The sequence below is a fragment of the Chelonia mydas genome, chromosome 1, assembly GCF_015237465.2.
Source record: "Chelonia mydas isolate rCheMyd1 chromosome 1, rCheMyd1.pri.v2, whole genome shotgun sequence".
In the NCBI taxonomy this organism is placed as follows: Eukaryota; Metazoa; Chordata; order Testudines; family Cheloniidae; genus Chelonia; species Chelonia mydas.
Window position 1 is genome coordinate 21,531,480 of NC_057849.1, and position 13,717 is coordinate 21,545,196.

Sequence of the window (13,717 nt, forward strand, 5' to 3'; positions counted from 1 at the left end):
CACAACATTAGAGTTCTTCCAGTCTTCTGGAACTTTCCTGGTACTCCAAGACTTATTGAAAAATCAACATTAATTGTCTAGGGAGCTCCTCAGACAGCTCTTCTAAAATTCTTGGATGCAAGTTATCTGGAGCAGCCACTTTAAAAATGTCTAACTTTAATAGCTGCTGTTTAACATCCCCCTGAGATACAAGTGGAATGGAAAGTGATATGAATTCCCCAATACAGAACAGAAATATTTATTGAACATATGCCTTTTCTGCATTATTACTGAAAATTCTACATTTCCATCTAGTAATGGAGTAATACCATTCTTTTTGTTCTCAATACACTTAAAAAAAAACCCTTCTTATTGACCATAACTCCGCTGGCTATAGATTTCTTCTTGTGTCCCTTTGCTTCCCTTAAGAATTTTCTGCATTTCTTAGCTTCTTATTTAAATTGATAAGAAAGCACTCCTTTTCACTAGAAGAAGAGCCAGTAACTCTTGGAAAACACCCTCTGGCTTAGTAACACTAATGGTAGTTCAAACCTGGGTTTAGCATTAGCTCCTGAATAATTTTAGTTTCACATGGTTTCTAAAATTAAGTGAATTTTGGTGATTTCAAATAAGTTTGTTTGAGATTAGGGAGTTTTCAGCCCAAAATTCAATGCAAAACCAAGAGAAAATGCTCACCGAAAATCTAGTGAAGCAAAACTTCTGAGGTTAGCACAAAAAAATTCACTGAAGGGCCACTCATTGCATTTCTATGAACTAGAGAAGGTACTGGAAAAGGTAAGATAGATCTCTATACATTTTATTCCTCATTTATCATTTCAGGTCCCTTTTGAATCTTTGACAAATTCTAAAAGCTGTCAAATGTATCTTTAAAGAACCAAGGACCTGACATTATGTTGGTTATTGCAATGCTAACTGGGGAACCTGTGAGGTGCTAGGTGCTTTCAACTCCATCTAAAGTCAGTGGTCACCTCCTAGTGACCTACATGGAAAGGCAAGGGTGCTCAGCACCTCACGGGAAGCACTTTTCCCCTAAACAATTACTTCTTACAGTTGATGTAATTTTATCGAGACTGAAGTTTAGATTCCTATTATTTCTCCTTACATTTTAAAAATATCGTCCCCCAATACATTATATACAAGAATTGAACTTAGAAACATTTTCTTTTTATTCTAATTATGCTCTTTATATTTCTCATTGTATTTTCATTGTGAAGTATCATCACTGCAAACATGGCTTTACTGCTGCTAAACAAAAAGGGACTAAGCCTTCTTTAAAAAGAGATTGAATGAGATTGTTTTCCGAATCAAAGGACAGTGTGGTAAGTGAGTACCTCAAAGACACCGACAGTTTTTAACCTGCACCTTTAAACTAGTGGCAATTTAAAAGGTACCCATGAAAGAACCAATAGCTCTGAAACCTTTCTCTGATTAGTCAGTCAATTGCTGTACACTGAATCTCTTATCCGCATGTAATGCAGCTAATATTCAGAAAGGATCCATATTAGGAATGATACCCCTCCTACCAGCTTTTTACAACAGTTACAAACAGTATTACCATCTCAACACTGGTCAAAAAGCAAGCCTTCCCAGGATATATCTACACAGCAGAGAAAAACCTGCAGCTGGCCAATGTAAGCGGACTTGGGCTCGTGTGGCTATTTCACTGCTGTGCAGACTTCCGGACTTGGACTGGAGCCCAGGTTCTAGGACCATGTGAGGTGGGAGGATCCAAGTGCTCAGGCTCCAGCCCAAGCCTGGAATTCTACATAGCAATGAAACAGCCCTGCAACCCAAGCCCCAGCTGCAGGTGCCTAGTTGCTATGTAGACATACCCCCAGTGTGTTTACATACACTCCCTCCTCATCTCACTGTCTCCACAATGCTCGCTTTACACAGAGGAAACAAAAGTAAAGAGATTATTATTTGAACGAGAAAGGGTGGGATGGTCAGAGGAAACTGATTGTCCGGAAAGAGTATGATACAAAGGATCAATAAAATCCTATCAGGAAGTAACCATATCAATCTGTTTCCATTGTATGTAGGCACAGAACGTTACCTTGCCCTAGAATTTGTTGCTAACAAGCATTAAGATGACTACAGGTAAATACTAGTGAGGCCACTTTGTTAAACACAACAAAGACAAAAAGGTGCGTTCAGACAATAAGAATGTGTGCTACATGAAGTTTAAAATATACAATTCAAAAGGAGAAAGACCTATTTGTGCAAAACTTGAAATGGGTTATTTTATTTTATCTTCATATAATGGTGTTGAAAATATGCAAGTATACTTTTGTATTGTGCATTGCATACAACTGTATAACAGTAAAGTACATATACTGGAGAGATCTTTTAAGTGTGACCAATACGGTACCTTTTAAAAATTACAGTAAGAACACACAGCATTACTGTCCCCTTTCCATATTCTATGTCTTACATTGCCTACAAAACTGGTTGCTAGTATGAGATAGTTTTTTCTTTCAACTTTTTTCCATTTTAGAAAAAACACATTACGGAATACAATTTCTGCCTCACTGAAACAGTGTTGTTTTTTTTAAAATTCAATATTTTTCTGCAAAATAAGGGCACTAACTAGTGATATTGCTTTTTCATTTTTTTCATGTTGGCTTATTTTGTATGTAACATTCATATAAATTTGGTACATGGTTCATGAGAAGAATTTATAATATATTTTTAGAATAGTGTGTATTATTGATCAAGTCAAAAAAATCCAAAAGCAAAAATCTTAGCCCTTCAATATAAAATTAGTTTAAATCTAAAATAGAGCTTGTTTACTTGCAGCAAACAATGCATCACTTTTCTGGATCATGAGGAAGTAAAGTGTAGCCCCACTGTCAGAAGATCCAGTGCCTTATTGGTTTCCTGTTCTGTGAAAAACATTAAAACCATTTCCATCAGAGAATTGATTTATTCTCCAAACAGAGCATGTCTTCGTTTGATGTGTTTTAAGGACAGACAGACTATACTGCAAGCTTTACCCAATAACTACTAGAATATTTCAATTTACTATTACACCCTGATTTTTAAAAAAATATTACACCTTGGTTAAATAAAAAAATCCACTATTTTAGAAAATGAGTGTGTTTGGTGTTGGTGTAATACAAGAGCTTTTGAATGAGATTAAAATGTCTGATTCAGTCATGAAAATGCATGCATCAGTGGACAAAGCATTAACGCTTTTTAATATTAACAACCATATGAATGTCACTGAATTTCATTTTACAGTGCTTTGTTTTCTTGGGAGCAATTATAACTAAGAATAATTACACAAGTAACTACAAATTCTGGACACTAGTATATTTTAAACTTCAAATAAAACTACTTTGCTATTTGAAAAATTAAATCAGTACAAAAATGAAAGCTAAAGTCAGTTACTTCATACATACTTAAATTTCAAATAGATCTTGCGGGGGGGGGGGGGGGGAGGTCAGAGAAAAATCAGTCATACCTTCCATATTTATTTTTAAGCATTAAATATTTTCTCTATTTAAAAACCATATGATTATTTAGCTTGAGAAAGCAAATTAAAACAAACTCTCCAAAGAAGCATGCACAATACAATACTTGTGAAGCCATGGGGTGGCTAAAACAGATCATACTTCTAAACATAACTACAACGTAATAGGAAGTTTACAGAAGTTGTATTTATAAATACAAAGCAGTATGAAAAGGAAACTCTTCCCAGAGAACCCCAAGGATTACAAAGACCATATAGAAGCAGAATTCAAATGACAGACATTATAAACTGACACACTGCCCTTGCATAAAATCTTCCTGAAGGCATCATTAAACAATAATCAAGACCCAGCGTGAAAAGTTGCCAACAATAGCAAATCCTATTTTTTTGTTGTTTGAGAGTCTTCTAACCCATTTAGATTTACAAGAATAAGCTCACCTGTACTGGGTTGCACCAGCCATGGGGACAGGTGCACTCTGACCACCACTCCCCTGTGGTCCCCTTTGTCTTAGCCAGAGTTTTATGGGGGCTCTTCCGCACACTGTCCCACAAAGTAATACACTTACTCCTGTTTTGGGTCAGACCCACGGGTCCTGAAGAGGGCACAGTCTGAGAATTATAACAGAGACCCTGGGGGTTCTGTTGCCAACCACAGGCGCAGTGGGCATCCCTCATCAATGAAGGCAAACTTCTGCCAGCATCCATCCCATCAGACCCCCTGCAGCAGCTGTGTTGCTTAGTAAGATATGCATTCATGTTGTACTGATGTCTAGTGTTTCCCTTGGCCAGCTTTGATTAAAGCTTTTCTCTTCTTAGCAGATGTAAAGTCCTTTTTTTTTGTGGACCCTTCAGTATCTTTGACAGCTGCTATAAGCAGTGCATCGTGGGAGCACAGAGAGCAGAGCTGCACAGCATTATCTGCTGGCTGGTAGCTCTTTGTCAATAGATGACTCAACTCACAGAGCAACTTGACAGCATCCCTGCTTCAGGCAGAAGCAATCAATGCTCCACACAGCTGGGATACAAGGCTGTACACTGTGTTACAAACCCATTTCTGGATGACAAACCATAGTGGAAAAATACCCTTGCAATTTTCATTCTAATTTAGCACTTTCCTAGCCTATGCTGGCAACACGCAGGCATGTACTGAAGCAGATATACATGTAAGCTTTACCAGCAGGATGCTTTCCTCTGGAAACAGTAAAAATAAGAGTAAATAACCAAAGTCTATTGAAAAAAATATACCTTTCCAAAGAATGAAAAACAGACATAAGACTATTTTTCTGCCTTCCTAAAAAGATCATAACAACAAAATTCCATCAGTAGAGGACACAGATAATGAGTTCAGGAAGATTATTGTCTACACTAAAAGTTGAACTATAAGATACATTCTATACTGTATATAAACACATAAGAAAACTACACTGAGATTAAAATACAAAATTAAAGGTCTTGACTTGAAGCTTTTAGGAAAGATTTATTAAATGGGCATGCGTATCCTTAGCAGCACATGTATCTGGGAAAGATCTCTGTAATCCTAATTAAATGTTGGGGTGAGGGAGGAGTAGAGGAGGGAAAGTTATTTCCTTCATTGCTTGTGAATGCCTTTCGGATGCACAATAAGGCATTTTAAATGAATTATTGAGTTTTGCTTACTGAAATGGTTTCATCACCTCACATTATGTTGTACCCTGCTTTGTAAGTATTTTGAGCTTAATCATCTTCTCACTTATAGCAGTTTAAATCAGAAAAAACTCCACTGAAGTCAGAGGAGTTAAACATCAGGAGATCTGGGGTAAAATTTTTAAAAGGGCCCAGAGGAATTAGAAGCCAAAGTCCAGTTTCAAAAAATCACATAGTCACTTAGGAGCCTTAGGAGTCACTTTTGAAAATGGGTCTTAGGGGCTTTAGAAAATTTTACCGTAGGCCTTTATCTCAACATTTTTTTTTCTTTTATCACACAAAGATAACCAATTTTTTTAAAATCACAAATACTGAACTCTGTCATGGAATGCTTTTAAATTGAGAGGGTTTTAGAATTCTACATTAGTCTCTTACTATAAGAAATTAAATGTACCCAGTTCATAAATGACGTGATTTTAGCATTTCAAAGGCTACCATAAATTCAAATATAAGACCATGATGACTCTATCTTAAAGTATTTTAACTGAGAAAAGAATCACAGTACCAAATCATTTAAAAAAATAGTTTGATGCAGTAATTTTCACTATTGCCCAATTATTAACCTCAGTCTCTCAAAGACTAGACCCTTCACTAAAAATCGGTACCACTGTTGTTTAAGTAGAAAAAATATTTTATCTGCATAGTGACTCAAAATGCTGTTTAAGGGGATGGTGTTTGAGTGCCACCTGTTTAAATCATCAATAGTGGCAGCTTTTTCCGAGTCACAACATATGACAAATCTATTTGGGTACGATGTGTGTCCCCTGAGAAAGGGTATAAGGTTGCTTAGAGCCCTTTGTATATAGCTTACCGAAAGTCTTGATTTGACACTCTTATGCACAAGAGTAGACTCAATGGACAAGATCCTCAACTGGTATAAATTGGCATAGCTCCGTTGACCTCAGTTTATACTCATGTGCGTAAAGTACATGCGCATGGTTGGAGTTTAAAGCAGTGATTCTCTCCTATGGCTTTTTGGGGGCCAGCATGCAGCTCTTTCAGTCAGCAGATCAGAAAAGCACTGCTCACAGAACAAGTGGAGAGTGACAATCACAAACAACCCCTGCACTGAGAAAACAAGAAGCACCCCACTATAGTGGAGTAAAGACAAAGACGAAAGGTTTGCACTCTCACAGATTAGTGAGCAGCCATCTACATCCCCAGAGACTAACAGAGAAGGGAGGAAATCTCACTCTCTTCCTAGCAGCCAGAGTGGAGGAAAATGAGGATATACTCTAGAGGGAAGTCACACTCACCATAATAGAATCATGGTATGAAATCCTGAGACAGCATGTGATGAAGCTGAGACTCTAACAGAATGTCTCCATCTCATGACATCACAACATGGATGTCCTACTGTACTTATTTTGGGGTGCTCTGTTTCTCCATTCAATGATTAAGTCTATCTATATTAGATACTTATATGGTCCCCATTACTGTAATAGCTGAGCACGTCACATTCTTTAATTTCTCTTCACCACATCACTGACAGGTAGGAAAGTGCTCTCTTTCCCATTTTTCAGATGGAGTACCGAGGCGTAGAGATGCTAGGTGATTTTTCCAAGCTCACACAGGAAAATCTGTGGCAGAGCTGGGAATTGAACCCAGGTCTTCCAAGTATACCACTGGACCATCCATCCTTGCACTTAACTCTGAAGTGCTCCAGAGTTGGAATATTATGGCCTGAAGGACTAACTGGTCCCTGCTGAGGAGATCCAGACACAGATGAAGAAGTCCAACCAGGAGTGAGACAATGAGAAAGGATTCATATAATCTGCTTCCAATGTGGCTCTCACTATGCAGAGGCAGCTTTCAAGATTTCCACTCAGGACACGTGATCAGCTTTCAGTCAATAGCTTTATTAGGTTCAAATGTGTATTGTTAGTTCAGAATGTTTTGTTCCACAGTCTGCTATCATCACTCTTTAGCGTTAATTTTTTCAGAAATCCATACTCGGAATAACACTTTTTGCAGCAAACATATGTCCACAACAGAAGATCAGGAAGACCCATGAGGTTACCTAAGGTGATTTTTCCACAATGGAACATTCCAAACACTATTTTCTCCCAAATTCACTTATATCATAAGAAGGTCTAAGTTGAGACGGACGCTTTGCTACATTTACTGTAACCAAATAGACTGCAAGGGAGAGCAGCAGGAGTTGCAGAATTGTGTGGCATCTATGTCAAAACAACAGGCATATATCATACACCTGGCTATAACTTACCAGCTAGGTAGTGCCGTCCCCTGCTGCATGCTTGTGACAAGCTGCAGCGGAAAAAATATGAGAGACATGCTTCACTGACAGTCATGCCACACACAATGCTAATCATCCCTCTGACATTTTGGATGAACAATTGTATTCAGCTGTGTTCTCAGACCCATTTTTGTTCCTCTCTGAGGTCTGAAATTGCAAGAGGAGCAGACACATTTTTGCAGGTACAATTTAGGCCACTTATTACTTGATAAACTAGTAAGTTCTTCATTTGCTGGGACTAAGTATCCTACTGCATTTCCAAATTGCATATGTAAAACCTGAGGCCTGTGTTTAAAAACCTGGCCCAAACAGGTATGCAGGGTAAATACTGGCAAGTCTAAAGGGAATATAAAGATATTTAGAACCTTTTTTTAGGTGGTTTTTACTCATGCATGGAAAGTAAAAGGTATTCAAGATGTCCAAAACATCTGCATTCTTCCAGTGCTCAACGATAACTAATAGGGTGACTGGGTGTCCAGTTTTCGATCGGCACACCCGGTCGAAAAGGGATCCTGGCAGCTCCGGTCAGCGGTTGATTGTCCAGTTGGCGGTGCCACGCAGCAGGTCTGGCAGGCTCCCTGCTAGCCACCGCACCACATGGCTCCCGGGAAGCAGCCGGCATGTCCCCCCTTTGGCTCCTATGTGGAGATGCGGCCAGGTGGCTCTGCGCACCGCACCACCCACGAGTGCCGCCCCCGCAGCACCCATTGGCTGCGGTTCCCAGCCAATGGATGCTGCGGGGGCGGCACATGGGGCAGAGGCAGCATGCAGAGCCCTCTGGCTGCCCCTATAGCATCAGCTGTAATTGAACCATAATATTAACTATGGGATGATATGCATTTTTGACTTAGCGCACTGTTCAAGTGCATATTTCCAACTATTATGCTGATTTAATAAAAACAACTGGTGTACAGAACAAACCTGGATATCATGCATTATGTGTGCTGAACTGTGTTTGATCCAATACTGATTACATGGCAAACATAATTGATTTGGTTTTAAAGACGTTAAGGCGGTGTAATAAATGGATTGAAAACATTTAGTTGATAGTATACTTATAATTGGTCTATACCAACTCTGCACACACAACAAAAATAAACGTTGAGAAGAATTTGCTTTGTGGAAATCAAAAAATTAATAGTTTTGAAAGGGAAGCTTGAAGCATGGGTGAAGATGATTTAGATGTAGGAAAAGATTTTCCCCTCCAACCAAGAATGCATCATTATGTAACCATAAAAAATACACAGTGAAAGAACAGTAATAAATGCAAGAAAGACCATAGCTTGAAATAATATTTACAAGTTATTCTGGCCCTACAGCTTCTAAAAATATTTTGATAGAAAAATAACAAGAGAAGTAATCAACGTGAGATCATGCCTATTCAAGACAGTCAAACTTACTTTTTCTTTTTTCTAAAGGAAGCACAGTCTAAGTAAAAAGGGAGACCAGAAGAACGGTTTCTGAATAAAGCACTAGACAGACTCAAGTGACCTGGACTCAATTCTTAGACTTCCTATGTGACCTTGGGCAAATCTCTTCATCTTTGTCTCTCATTCCCCCCATTTATAAAATGGAGACAATGCTTCCTTTAAGCAAGATCTCCCATAGCACAAGTGATACAGACTTGTTGCTTTGGAGCAAAAGGACTGGGGTTCTACTCCAGCCCTGCCTTCCTCACGTGTGAGAGAGACACAGGACTACAGCCACTTTTGCTTTCAAAGTACAGCCTGGCAGAAAATTAGTTCACAGCAAATATTCTCTCAAATCCCCAAAACAAATCTTTACTCTTACTGAAAGTTCTGTGGCACCCTCTGTGTTGTCCCAGAGCTGATGGACCTCAGGTTTTGAAGGTCTCAAAGAACTATTTCAAATTTAGACCTTTGCATGCCTTGCATCCCTGCGTGCCCAAGGTCACTGCTTCCTAAGGGCAGCTGCCAGAGGCACAGCACACACATGCTCATTCACAAGCTGTATGTCACATGCCCTAAGGTTAAGCATAATGAATGATAATTTAGAAGACATTATGAAAGAACAAAAACAAAAATAGAGGAGTTATTACATCTATGGAACAAAGAAAGCTCTCAACTAGGATGATTATGTTAAAGTCAATTATATCAGATCAAGGCAGCCTATGGTGCAGAACAGAGCATTAGGTTTACCAATTTCATGTAAACAAATATCGGAGAATCATAGAAGTTAGTAGTGAAAATACTTCTTAGATCATCTATCAGTGCAGGAATGTCCCCTATAGTACTTGTAGACTTCAGGTCAGCAAAGGCTATTGGTATTACGCAGTTCATAAATTCAGCCCTCGGGGGAGAGAGACTGCTTTGTTTTATTGCTTTAGTTTGTTCAAGGTTAGACAACTAGAATCATACAAATTAGAGATCCTAAAGGCCTATTAGGCCATGCTCCTGCCAATGCCAACTGTTCCATTCAATCTCTCCCCTAGCTTTGTCTATTTTATGATTCGCAGCAGTGCAAAACCGCTGTGACATCTGAACACTTCCAATGTTAATTAGATTAGCAATATCTAAATCCCTACCAGACTTCATGGACTCGGTCTCTCTTCCCTTTTGTAGGTGTACAAAGCTCTGCTTGGGAATGGTAAACTTACTTGTGGAGAAGGTGGGAAGGATGTTGGGTGATTATTGAAAAGGTCATGATGATTTTGGTGGGAAAGTTTTATCAAAGTCAACTCTTGCAGACTTTCCTAATTGATGACTCTGGATTCATCTGATTTTCTCTGGAATTCTGTTTCACAGTCAGACCCTTTCAACAGAGAATAGCTGCTCTCTTTACTAACGCTTTTCATTCAGGGCTTTGTGATCACCATCCCAGTGTTAAGGGAGACAAACTGGCGGCCCAGCAAAATGCCTAGATCACTGCCAGTAACTGGAATATCGATTATCATGCTCATTGCCACAAGCAGCTATAAGGCCTTTGTAGCAGCCTTAGCAAAACTCTGCAAGGCGGGGGACGGATACACACACACCACGAGGATTGAACATGATCTTGACCATCCTGTTAGGCTTTTCTTTTAAACTGCTTAAGTATGCATTTTAAAAAAACTAGAAGTCTAGCTATATTTGACTGCTTGTACGTAGAAACAGAGCTGCACAACTAATGGCTTGAAATTGTTTGCTTAAGAGTTTTGGGATTTACATGGTTTATTTTTTATTTTTTTGATTGACATGTTACTGTAACACAAGCATAAAAATGGTAAAAACTCTTGAGTTGAGCGGGCTTATTTGGTGAACTCATCTTAAGAGCCCCAGTGGCAGATGGCAGGCTAGCTACTAGAAATCGATTGCTGACCACTCAGAGACCACTCCAGACTCTCTTGGCAGTTGATAGATTGAGATGCTGACTCTAATATAGCTGTTTGAAGATTATGACCAAGGTCCTAAACTGGCAGCGGAAGCAGACTTGAAGCCAGTAGAGGAACTGAAACACAGACCTGATGTGCTCACAAACAGCTTAAAACCATCGCTGGTTCTTGCACCAGCTGGAATGGAACGGAACCTTTGCATTGTTTTCACATTTAGCTTCCTACCTACCTGAGTGACCAACCTTCTCCCCAAGCCATGACACCACATGTAATTTCAGAGGGGCTCAAGATACTCAAAAAGGGGCTGTAACAGACAAGGCACTGTCTGTAATAATTTATGAATATTGAATAGCGACTTGGTAATTGCAATGATTATTGTATGAATAAACTGATTTACTTTAATAGCAGGCTGTAAGGAAAATAAGCAGGAAGAATAGTTCAAGATATGTCATCCTTCACATCCCTTGAGGGTTGTTACAGGACAATGGCAGAGCCATTGACTCCAAGGTGTGTGGCTTGACCTCCTGTGGAGCCTATCGAACTGGTTTGACAAGCAGAAACAAAAGCCCAGGAACTGACAAAAACAAACTCTGACTGGAAACTCTCTTTCTAGGGCTGAGATAGTCACTGGAGAGCTATTCACGGACACAATCCTGCTGAGGTGTATGAAGAAATTAGGCCTTCTTAGGTCACTATTAGGGGGAAATTAGGCCTTCAGGTAAGGCAGACGTGTAGATGGTTTTAAAATCCTCTCTCTCTCTCTAAATGCTTTGTTCCTACTGTTAAAATTTTTTAAAAAAAGTATTTTGATTTTAGGAAGGCTGCTTGGTCACTATATTTCCTATTGGCCATAGAGTCCGAAGGGAAGAACCACAGATGAGGAGCCTGTTGGACTAGCTGGGTAAGCACAGTTGATAAACAGGGTACGATAGCCCAGGGCCTAGGCTACAACTGGGAGAATCATGTGATTTTACCCAAGGATAAGTAAAGGCACAAGACCATGATATGAGGAATGCACTCAGAGGGACTAGAAAGGCAACAGAAATGCAGCTAGCCCTACAACTGTGACAGAGGCTTCTGGTAGGGTGTTCTCTGCTAGAGGTTCATGGCTTTGGAATTCAACCCCCCTACGTTTAGTACAAAACAAAATATTGTGAGCTTCAAGTCATACTATACAGCTCATCCCTCATCCCCCACCCCAGGCTTAAAAATGGGTAGGTGATCCACCTTTGTCTTCCCCTCCCGGCTTGTGGTAGTTGGCAATAAGAAGCCTGCATTAGTCCACAAAAGCAGTACCACATGCTAGTAGCCAGCTTCAGTCTTCCCCCACTCCCTGCACTTAAAATAGCAAGTAAGTATGGCAACTTTAATATGATGAGTGTGATGAGGCTTATCCCCCATGGTTCTGGCCGCAGCGGGCATTGTTAGGCCCTATAAGTAGGCTGAGGGAGCTCTGTTGTGGGAGAGACTGCCAAGGAGACAGGTCTCTCTGGTGGAGAGAAGCCTTGGGATAGGGTTTTACAGAAAGGAAACAATGGAGGAAGAGCACTAAAGGAGCCGATTGGGCTCCTGCCGGGGAAGCTCTGAGGAAAGCAAACAAGGGCACTACAGTTGAGCCTGAGAGGGGTGGAAGGGCTATTAGCTTGAAGATTTGTTTGAGATTTCATTTGGATTTGTTTGTGTTACCCCAGAAGGGGTTTAGACAGTTATGTGACTTGCCTGGAAGGCCAAGCCACAGAATGCCCAGAGGTAGAGTCGACAGAAGACAAAGGCTGGAATAGGCCATTGCAGGGCCAAGGGAGAAGCTGATGGGGGTGTCAGAGACAAGGACCCCATGCAACACTGGGACTGGAGATGAGGGGGCACCCCTGAAGTGACAACGCACTGTAACAATGAAGCTTTGCAGGAAATGGTGCCTGCTGTATTCATTTGTACTTTACATAACCAACATTTTCTCTTTCAAAGTAAGGAAATTCAGTACTCTTCCTGTTTCTCTGTTGCTATGCTCCAGTAACTGACGCTATAATTTTAAAAAGACTCCATAACCAACTCATCTCCAATATGTGTCTTATAACTTCTCTCTTCTATTACAGACACAGTAAGAGATCTTTCTTCCCAACACTGTCAGATTCAAACCAATGTCAATCACCTGGAGCCTCTAGGAGTTGGAAGATTAGAAGCTACCAATGGTTTCTTTATCACTTAAGATTTGAATTATGCTACTACTAATAATGCATTAACTGTGCAAGGACTCCAGTAATATGAAAGTTCAAGATAAAATAATTGTAAAGCACTTGTAACTTCTTAATAAATAGTAGAGCCTCACAGCAAAAGCTAATGTGTGTGTTCAGGATTTCTTCACAAAGTAGCTAGTACTTGAATAGTTTATATTCACCGCTGCTTAGCCTACTAATATTGTGTGTGTGTGCGTATGCGTGCATATTTTGTGACAAAGTTCCTCCTCTACCTTGGTGGGTCCTGCGCTTATTGGCAGATTTGCTTGCCTCAGAGATTCACAGCAGCCCTCAGTTTGGCCACTTTTGCTAGTGGCTCAAACCTGCCGTTTACTCAGCTAACCTCATCACTGGCCAGCATGGGGAAAAGGAAGGAGAACAATCCGCACAGCCTCTGCTGATCCATCTAGGGGGTCGGGGGACAGGCCAGGGACCTTCCCCTCTGGTGGGACCCACAGTCCAGGTCAACTCCTCCTGTATCCAATAGGGAGTTGGGCGGATGAGGGGAACCTGGGCCCGCCCTCTACTCCGCGTTCCAGCCCAGGGCCCTGTGGATCACAGCTGTCTATAGTGTTTTGTGTAACACCTGTATGACAGCTACAATTCCCTGGGCTACTTCCCCATGGCCTCCTCCCAACACCTACTTTATCCTCACCACAGGACCTTCCTCCGGATGCCAGATAGTGTTTGTACTCCTTAGTCCTCCACTAGTACACCTTCTCACACTCAGCTTCTTG

The 13,717-nt window shown here is 40.4% G+C and overlaps 1 protein-coding gene across 11 annotated transcripts in view; it reads right to left on the minus strand.

Annotated features, from left to right (window-relative positions):
* DLG2 (discs large MAGUK scaffold protein 2) overlaps nt 1-13,717 on the minus strand; it is a 1,449,547-nt gene that overhangs the window by 596,013 nt on the left and 839,817 nt on the right. The window contains exon 1 of one of the 11 annotated variants that reach the window (XM_037889046.2): nt 3,914-4,419. The exons of 6 other annotated variants lie outside the window; for them this stretch is intronic. In XM_037889046.2, the coding sequence (XP_037744974.1) occupies nt 3,914-4,231 (318 nt within the window). In that variant the 5' untranslated portion in view covers nt 4,232-4,419. Of the gene's footprint in view, nt 1-3,913; nt 4,420-13,717 lie in introns of those variants that run through there. 4 more of the 11 variants (XM_027823019.3, XM_043528338.1, XM_027823020.3 and 1 more) reach the window with 4 other exon arrangements.